General features: G+C 64.6%; 2 protein-coding genes across 2 annotated transcripts in view; both read left to right on the top strand.

The window, feature by feature from the left end:
- Positions 1 to 265: 265 nt before the first annotated feature.
- Positions 266 to 11,523, top strand: IQSEC2 (IQ motif and Sec7 domain ArfGEF 2; the record flags this gene model as incomplete). The annotated part of the gene is made up of 10 exons (XM_038126524.1): positions 266 to 427; positions 526 to 648; positions 1,736 to 1,902; positions 2,381 to 2,520; positions 3,730 to 3,855; positions 3,958 to 4,057; positions 5,602 to 5,763; positions 7,543 to 7,704; positions 9,637 to 9,686; positions 10,516 to 11,523. Coding segments are annotated over 10 exons (2,200 nt in total), but the record flags the coding sequence as incomplete, so codon positions are not given.
- A 3,016-nt stretch (positions 11,524 to 14,539) lies between these two features.
- KDM5C (lysine demethylase 5C) overlaps positions 14,540 to 25,140 on the top strand; it is a gene marked incomplete at its 5' end in the record, with an annotated part of 28,977 nt that continues 18,376 nt past the window's right edge. The window contains 8 exons of the mRNA XM_038126523.1: positions 14,540 to 15,823; positions 18,701 to 18,778; positions 18,881 to 19,003; positions 22,260 to 22,430; positions 22,511 to 22,645; positions 22,718 to 22,841; positions 24,563 to 24,732; positions 24,812 to 24,970. Coding sequence (XP_037982451.1) covers positions 14,540 to 15,823; positions 18,701 to 18,778; positions 18,881 to 19,003; positions 22,260 to 22,430; positions 22,511 to 22,645; positions 22,718 to 22,841; positions 24,563 to 24,732; positions 24,812 to 24,970 — 2,244 coding nt within the window. The remainder of the gene's footprint in view (positions 15,824 to 18,700; positions 18,779 to 18,880; positions 19,004 to 22,259; positions 22,431 to 22,510; positions 22,646 to 22,717; positions 22,842 to 24,562; positions 24,733 to 24,811; positions 24,971 to 25,140) is intronic.

Genomic DNA, 25,140 nt, shown 5'->3' with positions numbered 1-25,140 from the left:
CATGGCTGACCACCACGGCTGACCAGCATGGTTGACCACCATGGCTGACCACCATGGTTGACCACCATGGCTGACCACCATGGCTGACCACCATGGTTGACCACCACGGCTGACCAGCATGGCTGACCACCATGGTTGACCACCATGGTTGACCACCACGGCTGACCAGCATGGCTGACCACCATGGTTGACCACCATGGCTGACCACCATGGTTGACCACCATGGCTGACCACCACGGCTGACCACCACGGCCACGCCCCGCAGGAAGCCGGAGAAGGGGATCCAGTACCTGATCGAGAGGGGCTTCCTGTCCGACACCCCCGTGGGCGTCGCCCACTTCATCCTGGAGCGGAAGGGCCTGAGCCGGCAGATGATCGGCGAGTTCCTGGGCAACCGCCAGAAGCAGTTCAACCGCGACGTCCTCGAGTAAGGGGGGGACGCGCCGGAGACGGGGACGGGGGACGGGGGACGCGCCGGGGCTGGGGGCGACCCCAGACCCATCCCCTGCCGCGGGGTCCCGGCAGCTGCGTGGTGGACGAGATGGATTTCTCCGGGATGGAGCTGGACGAGGCCCTGCGGAAGTTCCAGTCCCACATCCGCGTGCAGGGGGAGGCGCAGAAGGTGGAGCGCTTGATCGAGGCCTTCAGGTGAGGGGTGGGTCCTTGTCCCCACGTCCCCGTGTCCCCATGTCCCCGTGTCCCTGTGTCCCCGTGTCCCCGTGTCCCCGTGTCCCCACGTCCCCACTGCATTGCCCCTGCCACCAGCTGTGCACAGTGGTGTGGTCACCATGGGGTGACGTTCTAGGTGACCCTATGGGTTGAGGGGGGACACCAGGGGGTGGTGGCACCTGTGGGACCATGGGGTGATGTTCTAGGTGACCCTATGGGTTGAGGGGGGACACCAGGGGGTGGTGGCACCTGTGGGACCATGGGGTGATGTTCTAGGTGACCCTATGGGTTGAGGGGGGACACAAGGGGTGGTGGCACCTGTGGGACCAGGGGCTGTTCTAGGTGACCCTATGGGTTGAGGGGGGACACCAGGGGGGTGGTGGCACCTGTGGGACCATGGGGTGACGTTCTAGGTGACCCTATGGGTTGAGGAGGTCACAAGGGGGTGGTGGCACCTGTGGGACCATGGGGTGATCTTCTAGGTGACCCTATGGGTTGAGGGAGGACACCAGGGGGTGGTGGCACCTGTGGGACCAGGGGCTGTTCTAGGTGACCCTATGGCTTGAGGGGGGACACCAGGGGGTGGTGGCACCTGTGGGACCAGGGGCTGTTCTAGGTGACCCTATGGGTGTAGGGGGGACACCAGGGGGTGGTGGCACCTGTGGGACCAGGGGCTGTTCTAGGTGACCCTATGGGTTGAGGAGGTCACAAGGGGGTGGTGGCACCTGTGGGACCATGGGGTGATCTTCTAGGTGACTCTATGGGTTGAGGGGGGACACCAGGGGGGTGGTAGCACCTGTGGGACCAGGGGCTGTTCTAGGTGACCCTACAGACTGGCAGGACGCTGGGTGATGGCCCCCGGACCACAGGGTGACATTCTGGGTGACCCTGTGGATCAAGGAGGGGCCATGGGGGTGGTGGCCCATGTTCTAGGTGACCCTACAGCCATCGGGGTGCCGCCCCACACTTAGGGGTGGCTGTGGGGGTGCAAAGGCCACCCCGCGAGGCGGGGCCGGCCGTGGGGCACCGTGACCCCATGGGCCGTGGGGGGTTGTCCGCCCCGCAGCCAGCGCTACTGCGTGTGTAACGCGGCCCTGCTGCGCCAGTTCCGCAACCCGGACACCATCTTCATCCTGGCCTTCGCCATCATCCTCCTCAACACCGACATGTACAGCCCCAGCGTCAAGGCCGAGCGCAAGATGAAGCTCGAGGACTTCATCAAGAACCTGCGAGGTGAGGCCCCGCCGGCCCCTCGCGGCTCCCGGGCCTGGGGACGCGGGTTCTAGAGCAGGGCCGGGCGTTGCGGGTTCTAGAGCAGGGCCGGGCGTTGTGGGTTCTAGATCAGGACAGGGCGCCGGATGCTCCGGGGCCGGCCCAGGAGCTGCAGGTCCTGGAGCAGGGTCAGGTGTTGTGGGTTCTAGAGCATGACAGGGTGCCGGATGCTCCGGGGCCGGCCCAGGAGCTGCAGGTCCTGGAGCAGGGTCAGGTGTTGTGGGTTCTAGGGTGGGCCCAGGTGGTGCTGGTTCTAGATCTGACCAGGTGCTGCAGGTTCTAGAGCGGGTCCAGACGCCGTCGGGTTCTCATCCATGGTAGTGAGGTCTGGAGCTGTGGGTTCTAGAGCAGCGCCGGCCGCTGCGGGTTCTTGTCGGCGGGGGTGTTGCGGGTTCTGGAGCGTGCCGCGGGTTCTAGAGCGGGGCCGGGTGTCACGCAGGGGTGGACAATGGCGAGGACATCCCCCGGGACATGCTGGTGGGCATCTACCAGCGCATCCAGAGCCGCGAGCTGCGCACCAACGACGACCACGTGTCCCAGGTGCAGGCGGTCGAGCGCATGATCGTCGGCAAGAAACCGGTGCGTGCGCTCGGGGGTGGCACGGGGGACAGGTGACCCACGGGGGGGTGGCCAGGTGACCCCATGGGACAGGTTCTAGGCCACCCAAAGGAGACATTCCAGGTGATCCTGTGGTGGGGAGGATGTTCTAGGCCACCCATGGGAGATGTCCCAACATTCCGGGAGATCCTGGGGGAAGGACGCTGCAGGTGACCCCTGGGCAGGTTCCAGGTGACCCTATGGGAGGGGTGTTCTAGGTGACCCAAGGGACACATTCCAGGTGACACTGTCCCCCCCCATGGGGGACACTGGATGGGACCCACATGGGACATTCGGGGTGACCTGAAGTGACCCACATGGGACATTCGGGGTGAACCTTGAAGTGACCCATGAGGGACATTTGGGGTGACCTGAAGTGACCCACGTGGGACATTCGGGGTGACCTGTGGGGGACACTCAAAGTGACCCTCATGGGACATTGGGGTGACCCTTGAAGTGACCCACGTGGGACATTTGGGGTGATCTGTGGGGGACACTCAAAGTGACCCATGAGGGACATTTGGGGTGACCTGAAGTGACGCACGTGGGACATTTGGGGTGACCTATGGGGGTCACTCAAAGTGACCCATGAGGGACATTTGGGGTGACTTATGGGGGACACTCAAAGTGACCCACATGGGACATTTGGGGTGACCCTTGAAGTGACCCACATGGGACATTCAGAGTGACCTGTGGGGGACACTCAAAGTGACCCATGAGGGACATTCGGGGTGACCCTTGAAGTGACCGACATGGGACATTCGGGGTGACCCTTGAAGTGACCCTCATGGGACATTTGGGGTGACCTGAAGTGACCCACATGGGACATTTGGGGTGACCTGTGGGGGACACTCAAAGTGACCCTCATGGGACATTCGGGGTGACCCGTGAAGTGACCCACATGGGACATTTGGGGTGACCTGAAGTGACCCATGTGGGACATTCGGGGTGACCCTTGAAGTGACCCACGTGGGACATTTGGGGTGACCTGAAGTGACCCATGAGGGACATTTGTGGTGACCTGTGGGTGACCCTTGAAGTGACCCACATGGGACATTCGGGGTGACCCAACGCGCCCACGCTCTCCGTGACCCCCGTGAAGCTCCAAGGTCACCATCCCCACCCCGGGGCGGCTCCGGGGGGGGGGGGTGACACGTCCCACCCCAGCTGTGACCCCGCCGCTGTCCCCAGGTGCTGTCCCTGCCCCACCGGCGCCTGGTCTGCTGCTGCCAGCTCTACGAGGTGCCCGACCCCAACCGGCCCCAGCGCCTGGGGCTGCACCAGCGCGAGGTTTTCCTCTTCAACGACCTGCTGGTGGTGAGCTGGGGGGTCCCGGGGGGGTCCCGGGGTGGTGTCACCCCCGGGGGATCTGGGGGGGTCCCGGGGGACGGGTCCCCGGTGACGGCGCGGCCTCGGCAGGTGACGAAGATCTTCCAGAAGAAGAAGATCCTGGTGACCTACAGCTTCCGGCAGAGCTTCCCGCTGGTGGAGATGCACATGCAGCTCTTCCAGAACGCCTGTGAGCCCCCAGGGCGCCCCGCGGGACCCCGAAAAACCCCGCGGGACCCCACGGCACCCTACAGCACCCCAAAGAACCCTACAGCACCCCAAAGAACTCTACAGCACCCTATAGGATCCTACAGCACCCCAAAAACCCTACAGCACCCTATGGGATCCTACAGCACCCCAAAAAACCCTACAGTACCCCAAAGAACTCTACAGCACCCAATGGGATCCCACAGCACCCCAAAAAACCCTACAGTACCCCAAAGAACTCTACAGCACCCTACAGGACCCTACAGCACCCTACGGGACCCTACAGCACCCCAAGAAACCCCACAGCACCCCAAAGAACTCTACAGCACCCCAAAAAACTCTACAGCACCCCAAAGAACTCTACAGCACCCCAAAAAACTCTACAGCACCCCAAAGAACTCTACAGCACCCTACGGGACCCCACAGCACCCCAAAAAATCCTACAGCACCTTACAGGACCCTATAGCACCCTATGGGACCCCACAGCACCCCAAAGAACCCTACAGCACCCTATGGGATCCCACAGCACCCCAAAAAACCCTACAGCACCCCATGGGGCCCTACAGGACCCCAAGTGACCCTCTGGGACCCTCTGGGACCTCCTGCTGTGTCCCCCCCTCGCCCCGTGCCCCCAGACTCCCAGTTCGGGATCAAGCTGGGTGTCCCTGTGGGGGTGTCCCTGTCCCTGTGGGGGGGTCCCTGACCCCGGTGCCCCCCGGTGCCCCCCCAGATTACCAGTTCGGGATCAAGCTGGGTGTCCCTTTGGGGGTGTCCCTGTTGGGGTGTCCCTGTCCCAGGGGGGTCCCTGACCCCCCCGTGCCCCCCCAGATTACCAGTTCGGGATCAAGCTGCTGTCTCTTTGGGGGTGTCCCTGTCCCTGTGGGAGGGTCCCTGACCCCGGTGCCCCCCCCGTGCCCCCCCAGATTACCAGTTCGGGATCAAGCTGGGTGTCCCTGTTGGGGTGTCCCTGTGGGGGTGTCCCTGTCCCTGTTGGGGGGGTCCCTGAGCCCGGTGCCCCCCCGTGCCCCCCCAGATTACCAGTTCGGGATCAAGCTGGGTGTCCCTGTGGGGTGTCCCTGTCCCTGTGGGGGGGTCCGTGACCCCCGTGCCCCCCCAGATTACCAGTTCGGGATCAAGCTGGGTGTCCCTGTTGGGGTGTCCCTGTGGGGGTGTCCCTGTCCCTGTGGGGGGGTCCCTGACCCCGGTGCCCCCCCCGTGCCCCCCCAGATTACCAGTTCGGGATCAAGCTGGGTGTCCCTGTCCCTTTGGGGTGTCCCTTTGGGGTGTCCCAGGGGGGTCCCTGACCCCCCGGTGCCCCCCCAGATTACCAGTTCGGGATCAAGCTGGCTGTCCCTGTTGGGGTGTCCCTGTGGGGTGTCCCTGTCCCTGTTGGGGGTGTCCCTGACCCCATTGCCCCCCCGGTGCCCCCCCAGATTGCCAGTTCGGGATCAAGCTGGGTGTCCCTGTCCCTTTGGGGTGTCCCTTTGGGGTGTCCCAGGGGGGTCCCTGAGCCCGGTGCCCCCCCAGATTACCAGTTCGGGATCAAGCTGCTGTCGGCGGCGCCGGGGGGCGAGCGCAAGGTGCTGATCGTGTTCAACGCCCCGAGCCCCCAGGACCGGCTGCGCTTCGCCAGCGACCTCCGCGAGTCCGTGGCCGAGGTGCAGGAGATGGAGAAGTACCGGGTGGAGGGTGAGCACCGGGGGAACTGGGAGGGACTGGGATGGACTGGGATCAAACTGGGAGCACTGGGAGCACTGGGAGGGACACTGGGAGGGACACTGGGAGCACTGGGGGCACTGGGATCAAACTGGGAGCGCTGGGAGGCACTGGGAGCACCAAAATGGGAACTGGGAGCACTGGGAGCACTGGGAGCACTGGGAGCACTGGGATCAAACTGGGAGCATTGGGATGGACTGGGAGCACTGGGAGGGACACTGGGAGAACTGGGAGCACTGGGGGCACTGGGAGCACTGGGAGGGGGACTGGGAGCACCAAAATGGGAACTGGGAGCACTGGGAGCACTGGGGGAACTGGGAGCACTGGGATGGACTGGGAGCACTGGGAGGGACACTGGGAGCACTGGGATCAAACTAGGAGAGAAACTGGGAGAGAAACTGGGAGCACTGGGAGCACTGGGAGCACTGGGAGCATTGGGATGGACTGGGAGCACTGGGAGCACTGGGATCAAACTGGGAGCACTGGGAGAGAAACTGGGAGGGGCACTGGGAGCACTGGGAGCACTGAAATGGGAACTGGGAGCACTGGGATGGACTGGGAGGGGCACTGGGAGCACTGGGGGAACTGGGAGCACCAAAATGGGAACTGGGAGCACTGGGAGAGAAACTGGGGGCACTGGGATCAAACTGGGAGCACTGGGAGGGACTGGGATGGACTGGGAGCACTGGGATCAAACTGGGAGCACTGGGGGCACTGGGAGCACCAAAATCAGAACTGGGAGCCCTGGGAGAGGGACCGGGAGCACTGGGAGCACTGGGGGCACCAAAATGGGCACTGGGATGGACTGGGAGTGCTGGGAAGGGCACTGGGAGCACTGGGTGGTCACCGGTGGTCTCTGGTGGTCTCCTGTGTGACTGGAGGTGCACTGGGGGGGTCACTGGTGGTCGCTGGTGTGACTGGGTGGTCACTGGTATGACTGGGGGTCACTGGGGGGGTCTCTGGTGGTCACCGGGGGTCTCTGGTGGTCACCGGGAGGCACTGGGTGTCACTGGGGGGGTCCCTGGCGGTCACCGGGGTCCCGGTGTCCCCCCAGCTGAGCTGGAGAAGCAGAAGGGCGTGGCGGGGCCGCGGGGCGCTGGGGGTCACTGGGTGTCACTGGGTGTCACTGGGGTGGTCTCTGGTGGTCTCTAGTGGTCACCGGGCGTCACTGGGGGGGGTCACTGGTGTGACGGGGGGGTCTCTGGTGGTCTCTGGTGGTCTCTGGGTGGTCTCTGGTGGTCTCTGGTGGTCATTGGGTGTCAGTGGGGGGATCTCTGGTGCTCACCGGGGGTCTCTGGTGGTCACCGGGGGGTCACTGGTGTGACTGGGTGTCACTGGGGGGGTCCCTGGTGGTCACGGGGGTCTCTGGTGTCCCCAGCGGAGCTGGAGAAGCAGAAGGGCGTGGCGGGGCCCCCCGGGAGGCACTGGGTGTCACTGGGTGTCACTGGGGGGGTCCCTGGTGGTCACGGGGGTCCCTGGTGTCCCCAGCCGAGCTGGAGAAGCAGAAGGGCGTGGCGGGGCCGCGGGGCGCTGGGTGTCACTGGGTGTCACTGGGTGTCACTGGGTGTCACTGGGGGGGTCCCTGGCGGTCACCGGGGGTCCCTGGTGTCCCCAGCCGAGCTGGAGAAGCAGAAGGGCGTGGCGGGGCCGCGGGGCGCTGGGTGTCACTGGGTGTCACTGGGTGTCACTGGGTGTCACTGGGTGTCACTGGGGGGGTCCCTGGCGGTCACCGGGGGTCCCTGGTGTCCCCAGCCGAGCTGGAGAAGCAGAAGGGCGTGGCGGGGCCGCGGGGCGCGGGGCCCCCCCGCGAGGCGCTGAACGGGCTGAGCCGCAGCAGCCTGGAGGAGGCGTTCGGCGCAGAGGGGCTCAAGCGCAGCGCGCTCAGCAGCTCCCTGCGAGACCTGTCCGACAGCGGTGAGACACCGGGGACTGGGGGCACTGGGGGGGACTGGGGGGGGCTGGGAGAGACTGGGAGGGACTGGGAGGGGCTGGGAGAAAGATTGAGGGGAGTTGGGAGGAACTGGGAGGGACTAGGGGGCACTGGGAGAGACTGGGAGAGACTGGGAGCCACTGAGGGGGGGATTGAGAGGGACTGGAGGGGACTGGGAGCCACTGGGAGAGACTGGGAGCCACTGGGGGAGGGATTGAGAGGGACTGGGAGAGACTGGGAAAGACTGGGAGAGACTGGGAGCCACTGGCAGGGGGATTGAGAGGGACTGGGAGAGACTGGGAGGGACTGGGAGCCACTGGGAGAGACTGACGGGGGGATTGAGAGGGGCTGGGGAGGACTGGGAGAGACTGGGAGAGACTGGGAGGGACTGGGAGAAAGATTGAGGGGAGTTGGGAGGAACTGGGTGGGACTAGGGGGCACTGGGAGAGACTGGGAGCCACTGGGAGCCACTGGGAGGGGGATTGAGAGGGGCTTGGGAGCACTGGGAGAGACTGGGAGAGACTGGGAGCCACTGGGGGAGGGATTGAGAGGGACTGGGAGAGACTGGGGGGCACTGGGAGGGGGATTGAGAGGGACTAGGGGGCACTGGGAGAGACTGGGAGGGGCTGGGAGAGACTGGGGGGGGGGGGATTGAGAGGGGCTGGGGAGGACTGGGAGAGACTGGGAGCCACTGGGAGCCACTGGGAGGGACTGGGAGATACTTGGGGGGGGGATTGAGAGAGACTGGGGGGCACTGGGAGGGGCTGGGAGAGACTGGGGGGACTGGAGGGGGATTGAGAGGGACTGGGAGAGACTGGGAGCCCCTGGGAGAGACTGGGAGGGACTGGGGGGGGATTGAGAGGGACTGGGAGAGACTGGGGGGGATTGAGAGGGACTGGGAGAGACTGGGAGCCCCTGGGAGAGACTGGGAGGGACTGGGAGCCAATGGGAGCCAATGGGAGAGACTGGGAGCCACTGGGGGGGGGATTGAGAGAGACTGGGAGCCACTGGGAGAGACTAGCAGGGGGATTGAGAGGGAATGGGGGGCACTGGGAGAGACTGGGAGCCACTGGGAGGGACTGGGAGAGAGATTGAGGGGAGTTGGGAGGAACTGGGAGGGATGGAGGGGCACTGGGAGAGACTGGGAGGGACTGGGAGCCACTGGGAGCCACTGGGAGGGGGATTGAGAGGGGCTTGGGAGCACTGGGAGAGACTGGGAGGGACTGGGAGCCACTGGGGGGGATTGAGAGAGACTGGGGGGCACTGGGAGGGACTGGGAGGAACTGGGAGCCACTGGGGCAGGGATTGAGAGGGACTGGAGGGGACTGGGAGGGGCTGAGAGGGGGATTGGGTGGGGCTGGGGTCTCCACGGAGGGAATTTGGGGTCTCCACGGGGGGCTTGGGGTGTCCCCGGGTGGGTTTGGGGTGTCCAGGGGGACATTTGGGGTGTCCAGGGAGGCATTTGGGGCATCCGTGGGGGGGGGGTTGGGTGCCCTGGGGTGATTTTGGGGTGTCCAGGGGGAGTTTTGGGGTGTCCATGGGGGGTTTTGGGGTGTCCAGGGGGACATTGGGGGTGTCCTGGGGGAGTTTTGGGGTGTCCAGGGAGGCATTTGGGGTGTCCAGGGGAATTTTGAGGTGTCCATGGGGACATTTGGGGTCTCCATGGGGGGCTTGGGGTGTCCCCGGGTGGGTTTGGGGTGTCCATGGGGACATTGGGGGTGTCCTGGGGGAGTTTTGGGGTGTCCATGGGGAGTGTTGGGGTGTCCATGGGGACATTGGGGTGTCCATGGGGACATTTGAGGTGTCCATGGGGACATTGGGGTGTCCAGGGGAGTTTTGGGGTCCCTGTGGGGTCTCCTGAGGGATTTGGGGTGCCCTGGGGGGGTCCCCCCTCACTGTTCCCCCCCCCACCCCAGGCAAGCGGGGCCGGAGGAACAGTGTGGGGTCCCTGGACAGCACCATCGAGGTGAGGGGACAGTGCCACCCCCGAGTGTCACACCCCTAATGTCACACCCCCTGACTGCCACCCCTGAGTGTCACACCCCGAATGTCACCCCCTGAATCCTGAATGACACCCCCTGAATGCCACCCCAAATGTCACACCCTTCACACCCCGAGTGCCACACCCCAAATGTCACACCCCTGTCACACCCTGAGTGCCACACCCCTAATGTCACCTTCTGAGTGCCACACCCCAAATGTCACACCGCTGTCACACCCCTGTCACACCCCTGAGTGCCACACCCTGAGTGCCACCCCCCTGTCACACCCGAGTGCCACCCCTGAGTGCCACCCCGAATGCCACCCCCTGAGTGTCACCCCCTGAGTGTCACCCCAAATGTCACACCCCTGTCACACCCCTGACTGCCACCCCTGAGTGTCACCCCCTGAGTGTCACACCCCTGTCACACCCTGACTGCCACACCCTGAGTGCCACCCCTTTAGAGCCACCCCAAATGTCACACCCCTGAGTGTCACACCTCTGAGTGTCACCCCAAGTGCCACACCCAACCCCCGCCCACTTTAGCCCCGCCCCCAGGCTGTCAAACCACCCGTCATCTGGAAAAGGGGCGGGGCCTGGATGGAAGGGCGGGGTTTGTGCATGCTCTGGGGGCGGGGCCAAGCGCTGATGGCTGCTCTTATCAACCAATGGCAGCTCGTTTGTGCCTTGAGGGCGGGGCTAGCGGTGGGGAGGCGTGGCTTGCACACAAAACGGGCGGGGCTGCCCCATTGATGGGCGGTGCCGAAGCCCGAGAGGGGCGTGGCTTTCCCCTGCTGACCCCGCCCCCTTTCAGGGCTCCATCATCAGCAGCCCCCGGCCGCAGGCGCGGGGGGGCCCGGGGCGCGCCCCCGAGGGGGGCTACAAGCCCCCGGCCCGGCCGGTCTCCAACTCCTCGTCCTTCCTGGGGCTCGCTGTTCGGCAGCCGCCGCGGCAAAGGCCCCGCCGGGCCCCCCCCCCGGCGCGGGGGGTCCCGCTTCGGCCTCGGCCTCCTCCTCCTCGGCGTCCTCATCGCATCACCACCACCACCCGCCGCCCGCCGCGCCCCCCCCGAGGGCCCCTCCAAGCTGCAGGCGCTGCACGCCCAGTACTGCCACGGGCCCGGGGGGGCGCGGCGGGCGCGGGGGGGGGGTCCGGGCCCTCCGCCGCCGCCGCCGTACCCGCAGCAGCCGCCCCCTCCCAACCGGCCCGCGCCCCCGCCCGCCGCTGCCGGCCATCGCCGCCGGGGCCCCCCCGCGCTTCCACGGCGGGCCCACCCCGCCGTTATCGGCGCCCCCCCAGCAGCACGGCCCCCCCGGCGGGGGGTTCCCCCCCCCCGCACCCCCATTACACCTTGCACCGGCCCGGCAAAAGGGGGGGGGCTCCTCCCGGCGCCCCCCGGCAGCCGCTGTCCCCCCTGCCCCTCTACAGCCCCGCGCCCGCCCACCACGGGCTGTCGCACGCGTACCCCCCCGGGCCCCCCCCGCACCACCACCCGCCGCCGCCCCCCGCCCCCGCCAAGCACTTCGTGTTCGGGGGGGGCGGCGGAGTTGGGGGGGGCCCGGCCGGGGGGGCTTTACGGGGGGGAGGAGGGGGCGCGGCGCCCCCTGCCCATCACCACCATCACCACCATCACCACCACCACGCGGGCCCCCCCCCACTCGCCCATCCCCCCCCCACCCTTCCTACCCCCCCCCTGCCGCCCCCGTCGCCCCACACCCCCCTCAGCCCCCACTCCCCCGCCGGCCCCACCTCGCCCCTGGCCCAGGCCGGCCAGGGCCCCCCCAAACCCAAGGGGGGGAACCGCATCAGCACGGTGGTCTGAGCCCCCCCCCCCTTCCCCCCAACCCCCCCCCCCCCCCCGGCTGGACGCGGTGGTTCTTTTTGTAACCCCCCCCCCCCCCATTTCCCCCCCACCCCCCCAAAAAAACAAAACCTGCACGTGGCTCGTGTCTGGCTGCCCCCCCCCCCACCAGGAGCGAGGAAGAGGAGGGGGGGGGGGTCCCCGCCTAACCGGGTGCCCCCCCCACCCCCTTAGCCATCCCGGGGGTCCGGCGGCGATGCTGCCCCCCCCTTCCCCCCCCCACCCCGTTCCCAGCTCAGGCTGAATGTCACATGGCACTTTAACCTCCCCCCTTTTTCCCCCCGTCCCCCCACCCCCACCCCGCCCGCCTGGGGTCCCCCCGGGGGTTTTGGGGGTTTTGGGGGGGGGGGTTCCAGGCGGCCGGGCCCCCCCCCCCCCCATCCCCGGGGAGCCCCCCAGGCACCCGCATGCGCCCGCGCCGGGCCCTGTATATAAGAGACTGTATATTTGATGCTTCATAAACGGACCGGCCGGCCCCGCCCGCCAGCGCTTCTTTGGGGGGGGGGGACACACACACCTATAGGGGCTATAGGGGAGGGGGAGTGGGGGATTGAAGGGGTTTGGGAGGTATAGGGGATGTAATAGGGATGATGGGGCTGTGGGGTTCTGAGGGGCTATAGGGGTCCTGGGGGCTATAGGGGTCCTGGGGGTTAGAGAGGCTCTGGGGTCTATAGGAGCTATGGGGGCTATAGGGGCTCTGGGGGCTATAGGAGCTCTGGGGGCTATAGGAGCTATGGGGGCTATAGGAGCTCTGGGGGCTATAGGAGCTATGGGGGCTATAGGGGCTCTGGGGGCTATAGGAGCTATGGGGGCTATAGGGGCCATAGGGGCTGTAGAGATTCTGAGGGTTATAGGGGTGCTGGGGGCTATAGGAGCTCTGGGGGCTATAGGGGCTCTGGGGGCTATAGGAGCTCTGGGGGCTATAGGGGCTCTGGGGGCTATAGGGTCTATGGGGGCTATAGGGGCCATGGGGGTTAGAGAGGCTATGGGGGCTATAGGGGCTCTGTGGGCTATAGGGGTCCTTGGGGTTAGAGAGGCTATGGGGGCTATATGGGCTCTGGGGGGCTATAGGGGCTATGGGGGCTATAGGAGCTCTGGGGGCTATAGGGGCTATGGGGGCTATAGGGGCTATGGGGGCTATAGGGGCTATGGGGACTATAGGGGCTCTGGGGGCTATAGGAGCTCTGGGGGATATAGGGGTCCTGGGGGTTAGAGAGGCTATGGGGGCTATATGGGCTCTGGGGGCTATAGGGGCTCTGGGGGCTATAGGGGCTATAGGGGCTATGGGGGCTATAGGAGCTCTGGGGGCTATAGGGGCTCTGGGGGCTATAGGAGCTATGGGGACTATAGGGGCTCTGGGGGCTATAGGAGCTCTGGGGGATATAGGGGTCCTGGGGGTTTTAGAGGCTATGGAGGTCCTTGGGTCTATAGGGGCCATGGGGGCTAGAGAGGCTATGGGGCCTATAGGGGTCCTGGGTGCTATAGGGGCCATGAGGGCTATAGGGGTCCTGGGTTCTCTGGGGCCTACAGGAGCCATGGGGGCTGGAGGGACCATGGGGGCTATAGGGGTCCCCTAGGGGCCATGAGGGCTATAGAGATCATTGGGGCTATAGGGGCCATGAGGGTATAGGGATTGTTGGGGCTATAGGGGCCACGAGAGCTATAGGGGTTTGTAAAGGCCCTGGGGATCCTTAGGGGCTGCAGGGCTATAGGAGATACGGGGGTCCTGTGGGTTTGGGGTCCATGGGGGTTCCATAGGGGTAGGGGCCTATAGGGTCCAGGGGGCTCTGTAGGATCCATGAGGGTCCCTGGGAGTATATAGGAGTCTGTAGGGTCCATGGGGGTCCTTAGGGGTCTATAGAGGTCTATAGGGCCCATGAGGGTCCCTGGGAGTCTACAGGGGTCTATAGGATCCATAGGGGTCTATAGGGTCCATGGGGGTCCATAAGGGTCTATAGGGTCCATGGGTGTCCCTGGGGGTCTATAGGGTCCATGGGTGTCCCTGGGGGATCCTTAGGGGTCTATAGGGTCCATGAGGGTCCCTGGGGGTCCTTAGGGGTCTATAGGGCCCATGAGGGTCCCTGGGAGTCTAAAGGGGTCTATAGGATCCATAGGGGTCTTTAGGGGATCCATAGGGGTCTATAGGGTCCATGGGGGTCCCTGGGGGTCCATAGGAGTCTATAGGGTCCGTGAGGGTCCCTGGGAGTCCATAGAGGTCTATAGGGTCCATGGGTGTCCCTGGGGGTCTATAGGGTCTATGGGGGTCCCTGAGTGTCCATAGGGGTCTATAGGGTCTATGGGGGTCCTTAGGGGTCTATAGAGTCCATGAGCGTCCCTGGGGGTTCATAGGGGTCTATAGGGTCCATGGGGGTCCATAGGGGTCTATAGGGGTCCATAGGGTCCATGGGTGTCCCTGGGGGTCTATAGGGTCCATGGGGGTCCATAAGGGTCTATAAGGTCCATGGGTGTCCCTGGGGGTCTATAGGGTCTATGGGGGTCCCTGGGGGTCCATAGGGGTCTATAGGGTCCATGGGGGTCTATAGAGGTCTATAGGGTCCATGAGGGTCCCTGGGGGTACATAGGGGTCTATAGGGTCCATGAGGGTCCCTGGGGGTATGTAGGGGTCTATAGGGTCCATAGAGGTCTATGGGGTCCATGAGGGTCCCTGGGAGTCCATAGGGGTCTATAGGGTCCATGGGGGTCCCTGGGAGTCCATAGGGGTCTATAGGGTCTATGGGGGGTCCTTAGGGGTCTATAGGGGTTTACAGAGTCCATGAGGGTCCCTGGGGGTATGTAGGGGTCTATAGGGGTCCATAGGGGTCTGTAGGGTCCACGGGGGTCCCGGGGGTCTCGAGGAGGGCGTGGAGGGGCAGAAAGGCGTGGCCTAGAGGGGCGTGACATCATCAAACCCCGCCCCTCCGCGTGACCCCGCCCTCCCCGCTGCCGCCGGACGCGCATGCGCCGTGCGTCCCTTTAAACGTGCACAACAAGTCCCGGCCTCTCCGCTGACCCAGCCGCGGAGGCGAGCGGTGCCGCGGAACCCTCCGCTGCGGCCGGGGCGGAGCCTGAGGACTATTTCTCCGTCCCTCATTCCGCCACACCGCCTCCCGCCATCCGGGCCGCGGCGGGGAGGCTCCGGTGCCTTTTCCCCTTTCTCCGTTCCCACCCTCGCCGGCGGTCGAGGCGCTGCGGCGGCGCTCTGCGCCCGTCCCGGTCCCGCGGCGGAAGGACACGCGGACTCACCGCACCGCCCGGGGCGGCGTGCGCGGCCGCGCCTGCGCAGTGCGCGCGTGCGCGCGGGCGGGGGGCGGGCGGCAGGAGGAGGAGGACCCAAGATGGCGGCGGCGGCCCGGCCGGGGGGACCGGGCAGGCCTCGGCTGTGAGGCGGGCGGAGCGCGGGGCGGCGGGGCTGGACGGGCCGGAGAGGCGGCGCAGGGGCCGCGGAGGGGCCGGCGGGTCGGCGGAGCTCGCGGGCGCTGTCTCGACCCCCCCCTTTTCCCCGCGGCTCGGGGCGGAGGGGGGGGCCGGCCCGCGGCCTGTGAGGGGGCGGCGCGGGGGGCGGCGGGGCCTCCATGGCCCCCTGAGGGGGTCCCGGCGGGCAGCCCGGGAACCCCCCGCTCCCCTCGGTGCGAGGCATGGAGGAGGGGGAGCAGCAGCGCGCAGAGGGCGGCTGGGCCGAGTGGGGGCCCGGCCCGGGGGGGTCCCCGCCGTGGGTCCCCCCGCCGCCGCCCGACGGGGGACGAGGAGCCCAAGCGGGGCCGCGGCGCGGAGTGGGGGGGCCCGGAGCCCTCCGGGGACGCGGGGCCCCCCCGGCCGGCGGCCGCGCCCCCTAAAGCGGCGGGGGACGAGAAGGCCCCGAGCGCTCCGCGGCCCCCCCGGACCGGGGGCGAACCGCGGGGGTAAGGCCGGGGGGGGACCCGGCAAAGGAACCGGGGGGCGACCCCCGGGCGAGGAGCGGAGCCCCCGCAAGCCCCCCGAGGAGCGCGGGGCCCGCGCAGGGGAGCGGCCCGGCGCCGAGGACAAGGCCCGGCGGCCCCTCGGGGGTCCCCGCGGCGGGGCCGGCGCGGAGCAGCGAGGGGAGTGGGGGTCGCCGTGGGCGGCGGCGGCGGCGGAACCGGAGCCCCCCGAGGACTTTTTGCCGCCGCCGGAGTGTCCCGTGTTCGAGCCCAGCTGGGCCGAGTTCAGCGACCCGCTGGGTTACATCGCCAAGATCCGCCCGATCGCCGAGAAAAGCGGAATCTGCAAAATCCGACCCCCGGCCGTGAGTACGGGGGGGTTTTGGGGGACCCCCCCTCGCTCTGGGGGGGCTTCTGGGGGGAGCCTCTCGGGTGTGGGGTTGGGGTCGGTTCCCCCCCCCCTTGGAGGGGTCATTTGTGAATTTGGGGGGTGGGAATTGCCCCCCTCCCCGCTTTTGGGGGGGTATTTATTTCCCCGGGGGGGGATATTTTTTATTTTGGGGCGGTAATTGTTTTTATGGAGATTTTTGGGGGGGGGGGACACTTCATTCTTCTCCCCCCCCCCGGAGTAATTTCTAATTTAGGGGAGGAGTTAATGACCCCCCCCGGGTTAATTTCTAATTAAGGGGGGGGATAATGACCCCCACCAGGGGGGGGTAATTAATCCTCAGTGCTCCTGCTGCGTCCTCGTGGTGGGGGGGGGGGGGGAAATACCCCGGGGGGGGGCAGTTATGGGTTTGTGGGGGGGGGGGCTGTATCTGCTTTGGGGGGGTTTAAATACCCCCTCCCCCCTTTAGGAATAACCGGGGGGGGGTCCCGGGGGGAGGGGGGGCTGAATTTTGGGGGGGGGGGGGTCCTGCACAGCCCAAACCTCGTGGTGGGGTTGGGGGCCCAGACCCCCCCCCCAATATTCCCCCCCCCCCCCAGGACCCCTCGTGCTCCTGTAGGGGGGAGTCCCCGCGGGCTCGGGGGGATCTCGGTGCCCCCCCCCCCGGCGGTTCGGGGGGGGCGGGGGGGTGGTCCCGGTGTCCCCCCCCCGCGGCCTCACAACAACAACAGTGACACGGCCAATATGGCGCCAGCGCCGAGCCTTTGTCTGCGGCCGCGGGGGGGTCCCGCCGCTCCGGGGGGGGGGTCCCCGACTCGGGCAGCGACCCCCGGCATGGGGGGGAACCGGGGGGGGCACCTGGGGGGGGGGGGAAGGTGGCGGCTGAACCCCCCCCCCGTCCTCACCAACCGCGCTCCCCCCACTCCCATTTCCCGGCTTGTTTCCTGTTTTTTTTTTGGGGGGGGTCCCTTTGTCGCCGTGGCCGGTTTGGGGGGGGGTCCCGGTGGGCGCGGGGGGGGGGGACAGGATGAACCGGTCTCCCCCCCCTGCTCGGAGAGGGAAGGGCTTCCGGGAGGGCCGGGCCGGGCCGTGCTGGCGTCACCGGCCCCGCGGGGCACCCCCGGTGTGTCCCCCCCCCCCGGTGCCACGGGGGGTGCGGGGGTGGCCCTCGCTGCGGGGGGGGGCACGTGGGGAGCCTCGAATTTGGGCTGAGTCCCCCCCCCCCCACAAATTTTGGTCATTTGCCCCCCCAAATTTGGGCTGTGTGTTCTCCGTGCCCCCCCAAATTTGGGCTGTGTGTTCTCTGTGCCCCCCCCAAATTTGGGCTGTGTGTTCTCCGTGCCCCCCCAAATTTGGGCTGTGTGTTCTATGTGTCCCCCCAAATTTGCCCCCCAAATTTGGGCTGTGTGTTCTCCGTGCCCCCCCAAATTTGGGCTGTGTGTTCTCCGTGCCCCCCAAATTTAGGCTGTGTGCCCCAAATTTCTCCTTGCCCCTTCAGGACCGTGTGGGGGGCATGGGTCTGAACCCCCTTGCCCCCCCAAATTTGGGCTGTGTGTTCTCCCTGCCTGTGCAGGACATGGGGGGGGGGGAAGGGGGCATTGCTGCTGACCCCCCCCCCCCCCCAGTTTGGGGTTTATTCCCCCAAAATTCCGGGTTGATTCCCCCCCAGTTTGGGGCTTATTCCCCAAAATTTGTGGTTTATTCCCCCCCAGTTTGGGGTTTATTCCCCCAAAATTTGGGGTTTATTCCCCCCAGTTTGGGGTTTATCCCCCCCCCCAGTTTGAGGTTTATTCCCCCCCAGTTTGGGGCTTATTCCCCAAAATTCGGGGTTTATTCCCCCAAAATTCGGGGTTTAATCCCCCCCAGTTTGGGGTTTATTCCCCCAACATTTGGGGTTTATTCCCCCAACATTTGGGGTTTATTCCCTCCCAATTCGGGGTTTATTCCCCCCAATTCGGGGTTTATTCCTCCCAGTTTGGGGTTTATTCCCCCCCCAGTTTAGGGTTTATTCCCCCAAAATTTGGGGTTTATTCCCCCCCAGTTTAGGGTTTATTCCCCCCCAACTTGGGGTTTATTCCCCCAAAATTTGGGTTTATTCCCCCCCCAAAATTTGGTGTTTATTCCCCTCCAGTTTGGGGTTTATTCCCCCAAAATTTGGGGTTTATTCCCCCAAAATTTGGTGTTTCTTCCCCCTCAGTTTAGGGTTTATTCCCCCCCAATTTGGGGTTTATTCCCTCCCAGTTTTGGGTTTATCCCCCCCAGTTTAGGGTTTATTGCCCCCTACTTTAGGGTTTATTCCCCCCCCCAGTTTGGGGTCTATTCCCCCCCAGTTTGGGGTTTATTCCCCCCAGTTTGGGGTTAATTCCCCCAAAATTCGGGGTCTGTTCCCCCCCAGTTAGGGGTTTATTCCCCCAAGATTTGGGCTTTATTCCCCCCCCCAATATTTGGGGTTTATTCCCCTCTCAGTTTAGGGTTTATTCCCCCCCCCCCCCCCCCCGTTTGGGTTTTTTTTCCCCCAACATTTGGGGTTTATTCCCCCTAAATTTGGGGTCTATTCCCCCCCAGTTTGGGGTTTATTCCCCCAACTTTTAGGGTTTATCCCCCAAAATTTGGGGTTTATTCCCCCTCAGTTTAGGGTTTATTCCCCCCCCCAGTTTGGCTTTTTTTCCCCCAAAATCTGGGGTTTATTCCCTCCCAGTTTGGGGTTTATTCCCCCAAAATTCAGGGTTTTTTCCCCCTTTTCCGCTGTGCAGCTCCCAGGGCCGCCCCGTGCCACCCTTGGGGGGGGGTCCATGTCTGCTGCCCCCCCAAACTGGCTCTGTGCCCATCCCTGACCCCCCCTTTGCCCCCCCAGGACTGGCAGCCCCCCTTTGCTGTCGAGGTCGACAACTTCAGGTTCACCCCCCGCATCCAGCGGCTCAACGAGCTGGAGGTGAGTGGGGTTTGGGGGGCTTTTAGGGCTGATTTTGGGGTGCTCCAAGGTCTCACCCACCTCTTTGCCCCCCCCCTCGTTTCCTAACCCCCCCACCCATAGGCGCAGACCCGGGTGAAGCTGAACTACCTGGACCAGATCGCCAAATTTTGGGAGATCCAGGGCTCCTCCCTGAAAATTCCCAACGTGGAGCGGCGGATCCTCGACCTCTACAGCCTCAGCAAGGTGAGGGGGGGGCAAAACGGGGACCCCCCCGTGGGGGTGAGGATGATGAAGGTGCCCCCCCAATTGGGATTGTGTCCTGGGGGGGGTCTTTTCCTATTTTGGGGGTCAATTTCCCCAAATTTTGGGGTGTCTTCTCATCTGGGGGATGGGGGAAAAATTGGGGGGGCACAATGGGGACCCCCCCCCAGCCCCCCCGGGGGTCACACCTTGGGGGTGAGGATGATGAAGGTGCCCCCCGAGTGGTGATTGTCTCCTGGGGGGGGGTATTTTCCTGTTTTGGGGGTCAATTCCCCCAAATTTTGGGGTGTCTTCTGATCTGGGGTGGGGGTTGATTGTTCCTTTGGGGGTTTATTTTTTATTGGGGGGGTGACTTCCCCTGTGGAGGCATTTTCTCATTTAGGGGGGGTTAATTACCCTCTTTGGGGGTAATTTCCCCAATTTCGAATTTAAATTAATTTTCCCAATTAGGAATTTAATTGAATTTTCCCAATTAGGAATTTAATTGAATTTTCCCAATCAGGAATTTAATTGAATTTTCCCAATCAGGAATTTAATTTTGTTTTTGGGGTGCATTTTGCTCTTTAGGGGGTTCATTTTGTTCTAATTACGGGGGTAATTGTTTTTTCCTGGGGGAATAATTAATAATCACAGAATTAATTACTTCTGGGGGGGGGGGAAATGTTTGCTTTTAGAGGAGTTTGCTGCCCCCATTTAGGGGGGAACGTGCCCAGTTCTGGGGTACGCAGTGATGGGGGGGGGTGCAAGGACCAGCCACGGGCACAGGTGGCTCTGGGGTGGCCCTGGGTGACAGTGAGTGGCCCTGGGGTGGCCCTAGGTGACAATGAGTGGTCCTGGGTGACAATGAGTGGCTCTGGGTGACAATGAGTGGCTCTGGGGTGGCCCTGGGTGACAGTGAGTGGCTCTGGGGTGGTCCTGGGTGACAATGAGTGGCCCTGGATGGTCCTGGGTGACAATGAGTGGTCCTGGGTGACAATGAGTGGCCCTGGATGGTCCTTGGGTGACAGTGAGTGGCTCTGGGGTGGCCCTGGGTGACAATGAGTGGCCCTGGATGGTCCTTGGGGACAATGAGTGGCTCTGGATGGTCCTTGGGTGACAGTGAGTGGCTCTGGGGTGGCTCTGGGTGACAATGAGTGGCCCTGGATGGTCCTTGGGGACAATGAGTGGCCCTGGGTGCTCCTGGGTGACAGTGGGTGGCCCTGGGTGACAATGAGTGGCCCTGGATGGTCCTGGGTGACAATGAGTGGCTCTGGGGTGGTCCTGGGTGACAATGAGTGGCCCTGGGTGACAATGAGTGGCTCTGGGGTGGCCCTGGGTGACAATGAGTGGCTCTGGGGTGGTCCTGGGTGACAGTGAGTGGCCCTGGGTGCTCCTGGGTGACAGTGAGTGGCCCTGGGTGCTCCGTGTCCCCTCACAGGTTGTGACGGAGGAAGGTGGCTTGAGGCCACCTGCAAGGATTGGGGGTGGCCATGGCTGGCCCTGGGGTGGCCCTGGGTGACAGTGAGTGGCCCTGGGTGCTCCGTGTCCCCTCAAAGGTTGTGAAGGAGGAAGGTGGCTTGAGGCCACCTGCAAGGACTGTAGGTGGCCCTGGGTGGCTGTGGATGGCCATGGCTGGCTCTGGGGTGGCCCTGGGTGACAATTAGTGGCCCTGGGTGCTCCTGGGTGACAATGAGTGGCTCTGGGGTGGTCCTGGGTGACAATGAGTGGCCCTGGGTGCTCCTGGGTGACAATGAGTGGCTCTGGGGTGGCCCTGGGTGACAATGAGTGGCCCTGGGTGCTCCGTGTCCCCTCACAGGTTGTGACGGAGGAAGGTGGCTTGAGGCCACCTGCAAGGATTGGGGGTGGCCATGGCTGGCCCTGGGTGGCCCTTGGTGACAGTGAGTGGCCCTGGGTGGCCCTGGGTGACAGTGAGTGGCCCTGGGTGCTCCGTGTCCCCTCAAAGGTTGTGACGGAGGAAGGTGGCTTGAGGCCACCTGCAAGGACTGTAGGTGGCCCTGGGTGGCTGTGGATGGCCATGGCTGGCTCTGGGGTGGCCCTGGGTGACAATGAGTGGCCCTGGGTGCTCCTGGGTGCTCCGTGTCCCCTCTCAGGTGGTGATGGAGGAAGGTGGCTACGAGGCCACCTGCAAGGACCGGTGGTGGCTGTGGGTGGCCCTGGATGGCCGTGTGTGTCCCTGGGTGACCCTGGGGTGGCTCTGGGCTGTCCCTGAGCGCTCGGTGTCCCCTCACAGGTGGTGATGGAGGAAGGTGGCTACGAGGCCACCTGCAAGGACTGGCAGTGGCCCAGGGTGGCTGTGGATGACCATGGGTGGCTCTGACTAGCTCTGGGTGGCCGTGTGTGTCCCTGGGTGGCTCTGGAGTGTCCCTGAATGCTCAGTGTCCCCTCACAGGAGGTGATGGAAGGGGGTGGCTACAAGGCCATCTTCAAGGACCGGCGGTGGGCGCGGGTGGCCCTGGATGGCCGTGGGTGGCCCTGGGGTGGCTCTGGGGTGTCCCTGAGCACTCAGTGTCCCCTCACAGGAGGTGATGGAGGAAGGTGGCTGTGAGGCCATCTGCAAGGACCGGTGATGGCCCTGTATGGCCATGGGTGGCTCTGGGGTGTCCCTGAACGCTCATTGTCCCCTCACAGGTGGTGATGGAGGAAGGTGGCTACGAGGCCACCTGCAAGGACCGGTGGTGGGCGCGGGTGGCCCTGGATGGCCGTGGGGTGGCTCTGGGGTGTCCCTGAACAGTCATTGTCCCCTCACAGGTGGTGATGGAGGAAGGTGGCTACGAGGCCACCTGCAAGGACCGGTGGTGGGCGCGGGTGGCCCTGGATGGCCGTGGGGTGGCTCTGGGGTGTCCCTGAAGGCTCTGTGTCCCCTCACAGGTGGTGATGGAGGAAGGTGGCTACGAGGCCACTTGCAAGGACCGGTGGTGGCTGTGGGTGGCCCTGGATGGCCGTGTGTGTCCCTGGGTGACCCTGGGGTGGCTCTGGGCTGTCCCTGAGTGCTCGGTGTCCCCTCACAGGTGGTGATGGAGGAAGGTGGCTACGAGGCCACCTGCAAGGACCGGCGGTGGGCGCGGGTGGCCCTGGATGGCCGTGGGGTGGCTCTGGGGTGTCCCTGAAGGCTCATTGTCCCCTCTCAGGTGGTGATGGAGGAAGGTGGCTACGAGGCCATCTGCAAGGACCGGCGGTGGGCGCGGGTGGCCGTGGGGTGGCTCTGGGGTGTCCCTGAAGGCTCTGTGTCCCCTCTCAGGTGGTGATGGAGGAAGGTGGCTACGAGGCCATCTGCAAGGACCGGCGGTGGGCGCGGGTGGCCCAGCGCCTCTCGTACCCGTCGGGCAAGAACATCGGCTCGCTGCTGCGGGCGCACTACGAGCGCATCATCTACCCCTACGAGATGTACCAGTCCGGGGCCAACCTGGTGGTGAGCGCGGGGCCTCGGTGGGTGGGGGGCTCAGGGGGGGACCCCGGGCCACGCTGAGGGTCCCCTCCCTGTCCCTCCAGCAGTGCCACGCGCGGCCCTTTGAGAGCGAGGAGAAGGACCGCGAGTACAAACCCCACAGCATCCCGCTGCGCCAGTCCGTGCAGCCCTCCAAGTTCAACAGCTACGGCCGGCGTGCCAAGCGCCTGCAGCAGGAGGTGGGCACCCCAAAACCCTCCCTGGCACCCCTAAATCCCCCCTGGCATCCCCCTGACTCCGCTGTCCCGCAGCCCGAGCCCACGGAGGAGGACATCGAGAAGAACCCCGAGCTGAAGAAGCTGCAGATTTACGGCGCCGGGCCCAAAATGTTGGGCTTGGGGCTGGTGGCCAAGGACAAGACCCTGAGGAAGAAAGGTATCGGGGACCCCCTTCATGTGGGGGTGCAGGGGTTGTTGGGACCCCTTAAATTTTTCTGGGAGCCTCTGTGTCTTTTTGGGATCTTTTTTTTTTTAATTCTGGAGTACCTCCATCGTTCTTGTGGGAGCCTCTTTGCCCACAGTTTGTCTGGGCTGTCTCCCACGTTCTTTCGGGTTCTTCGAGGACCCTCTTTCTTTTCCTCTCCCCTCTCTCTTTTGGGTCACACCCCCCCAGAACTTCTGGGTACCTCTCCTCATTTTTTTTGGGACTCTGTCCCACACCCACAGGTTTTATGGGATATCTCTTTATCAGTTCTTTAGGAACTTTCTCTCCCCAGTTACCTAGGGACAGACTTCTCTGTTGTGGGACAGACAGCCCCCTCCCAGTTTTTAGGGACCCCTTTTCCTCCCAGTTCTTTAGGGACCCCTTCCAGTTCTTTAGGTTCCCCTTTTCCTCCCAGTCTTTAGGTTCCCCTTCTCCTCCCGCAATCTCTCAGCCCCCCCAAATCTCCCAGTACCCCCCCAATCTCTCAGCCCCACAATCTCCCAGTACCCCCTCCATGCTCCAGCCCCCCCAATCTCTCAGTACCCCCCCAATGCTTCAGCCCCCCCAATCTCTCAGTACCCCCCAATGCTTCAGCCCCCCCAATCTCCCAGTAACCCCCCCATGGTTCAGCCCCCCCAATCTCTCAGCCCCCCCAATCTCCCAGTAACCCCTCCATTATTCAGCCCCCCCAAATCTCCCAGTGCCCCCCAATCTCTCAGCCCCCCAATCTCCCAGTAACCCCCCAATCTCTCAGCCCCACAATCTCCCAGTACCCCCTCCATGCTTCAGCCCCCCAATCTCTCAGTACCCCCCAATGCTTCAGCCCCCCCAATCTCCCAGTAACCCCCCCCATGGTTCAGCCCCCCCCAATCTCTCAGCCCCCCCAATCTCCCAGTACCCTCCCATGATTCAGCCCCCCCAAATCTCCCAGTGTCCCCCAATCTCCCAGTAACCCCCCAATCTCTCAGCCCCCCCAATGCTTCAGCCCCCCCAATCTCTCAGCACCCCCCCATGATTCATGCCCCCCAATCTCCCAGTACCCCCCTATGCTTCAGCCCCCCCAATCTCCCAGTACCCCCCAATCTCAGCACCCCCAATCTCCCAGTACCCCCCTCTATTATTCAGCCCCCCCATCTCCCAGTAACCCCACAATCTCTCAGCCCCACAATCTCCCAGTACCCCCTCCATGCTTCAGCCCCCCCAATCTCTCAGTACCCCCCAATGCTTCAGCCCCCCCCAATCTCCCAGTGCCCCCCAATCTCCCAGTAACCCCCCAATCTCTCAGCCCCCCAATCTCTCAGTACCCCCCAATGCTTCAGCCCCCCCAATCTCCCAGTGCCCCCCAATCTCCCAGTAACCCCCCAATCTCTCAGCCCCCCAATCTCTCAGTACCCCCCTATGCTTCAGCCCCCCCAATCTCCCAGTAACCCCCCCCATGATTCAGCCCCCCCAAATCTCCCAGTGCCCCCCAATCTCCCAGTAACCCCCCAATCTCTCAGCCCCCCCAATCTCCCCATGCTTCAGCCCCCCCAATCTCCCAGTACCCCCCAATCTCTCAGCCCCCCCAATCTCTCAGCACCCCCCAATGCCTCAGCCCCCCAATCTCCCAGTAACCCCCCATGCTTCAGCCCCCCCAAATCTCCCGGTGACCCCCGTTTCCCCCCTCCCCGCAGACAAGGACGGCCCCGAGTGCCCCCCCACGGTGGTGGTGAAGGAGGAGCCGCCGGCCGAGCCCCGGGCGTCCCCGGTGTCCCCGGGGCCGCGGGACGAGCTGCGCCACAGCCCCGAGCCCTGCACCAAGATGACCATGAGGCTGCGCCGCAGCCACAGCAACAGCCAGTTCGTGAGTAGGGGTGACGAATCCCCCCCAAAAAATCCCCCAAATCCCCCCCTGAAATGCCCGTTTTGCCTTCCCTTTCCAGGTGGATTCCTACGTGTGCCGCATCTGCTCGCGGGGCGACGAGGACGACAAGCTGCTGCTGTGCGACGGCTGTGATGACAACTACCACATCTTCTGCCTGCTGCCCCCCCTGCCCGAGATCCCCAAGGGCATCTGGCGCTGCCCCAAATGCGTCATGGCGGTGAGGGGGGGACACGGGGACAACCCCCTGGGGTCGCCCGGCGTGGGTCGCATCCCGGCTGTGGGGCTGGGACCCCCCATCTTGTGTGATGTCCTGACTTTCAGGGGGGTTTGGGTTCGTGTGATCTGTGGGATGGGGGCTCCTAAATCCCATCCAGTTGTGTCTGTGGG

This window comes from Motacilla alba, unplaced genomic scaffold (genome assembly GCF_015832195.1).
Source record: "Motacilla alba alba isolate MOTALB_02 unplaced genomic scaffold, Motacilla_alba_V1.0_pri HiC_scaffold_35, whole genome shotgun sequence".
NCBI lineage: Eukaryota > Metazoa > Chordata > Aves > Passeriformes > Motacillidae > Motacilla > Motacilla alba.
The sequence above is the reverse complement of the archived record's forward strand: the minus strand, read 5'-3'. Positions and strand labels throughout refer to the sequence as shown.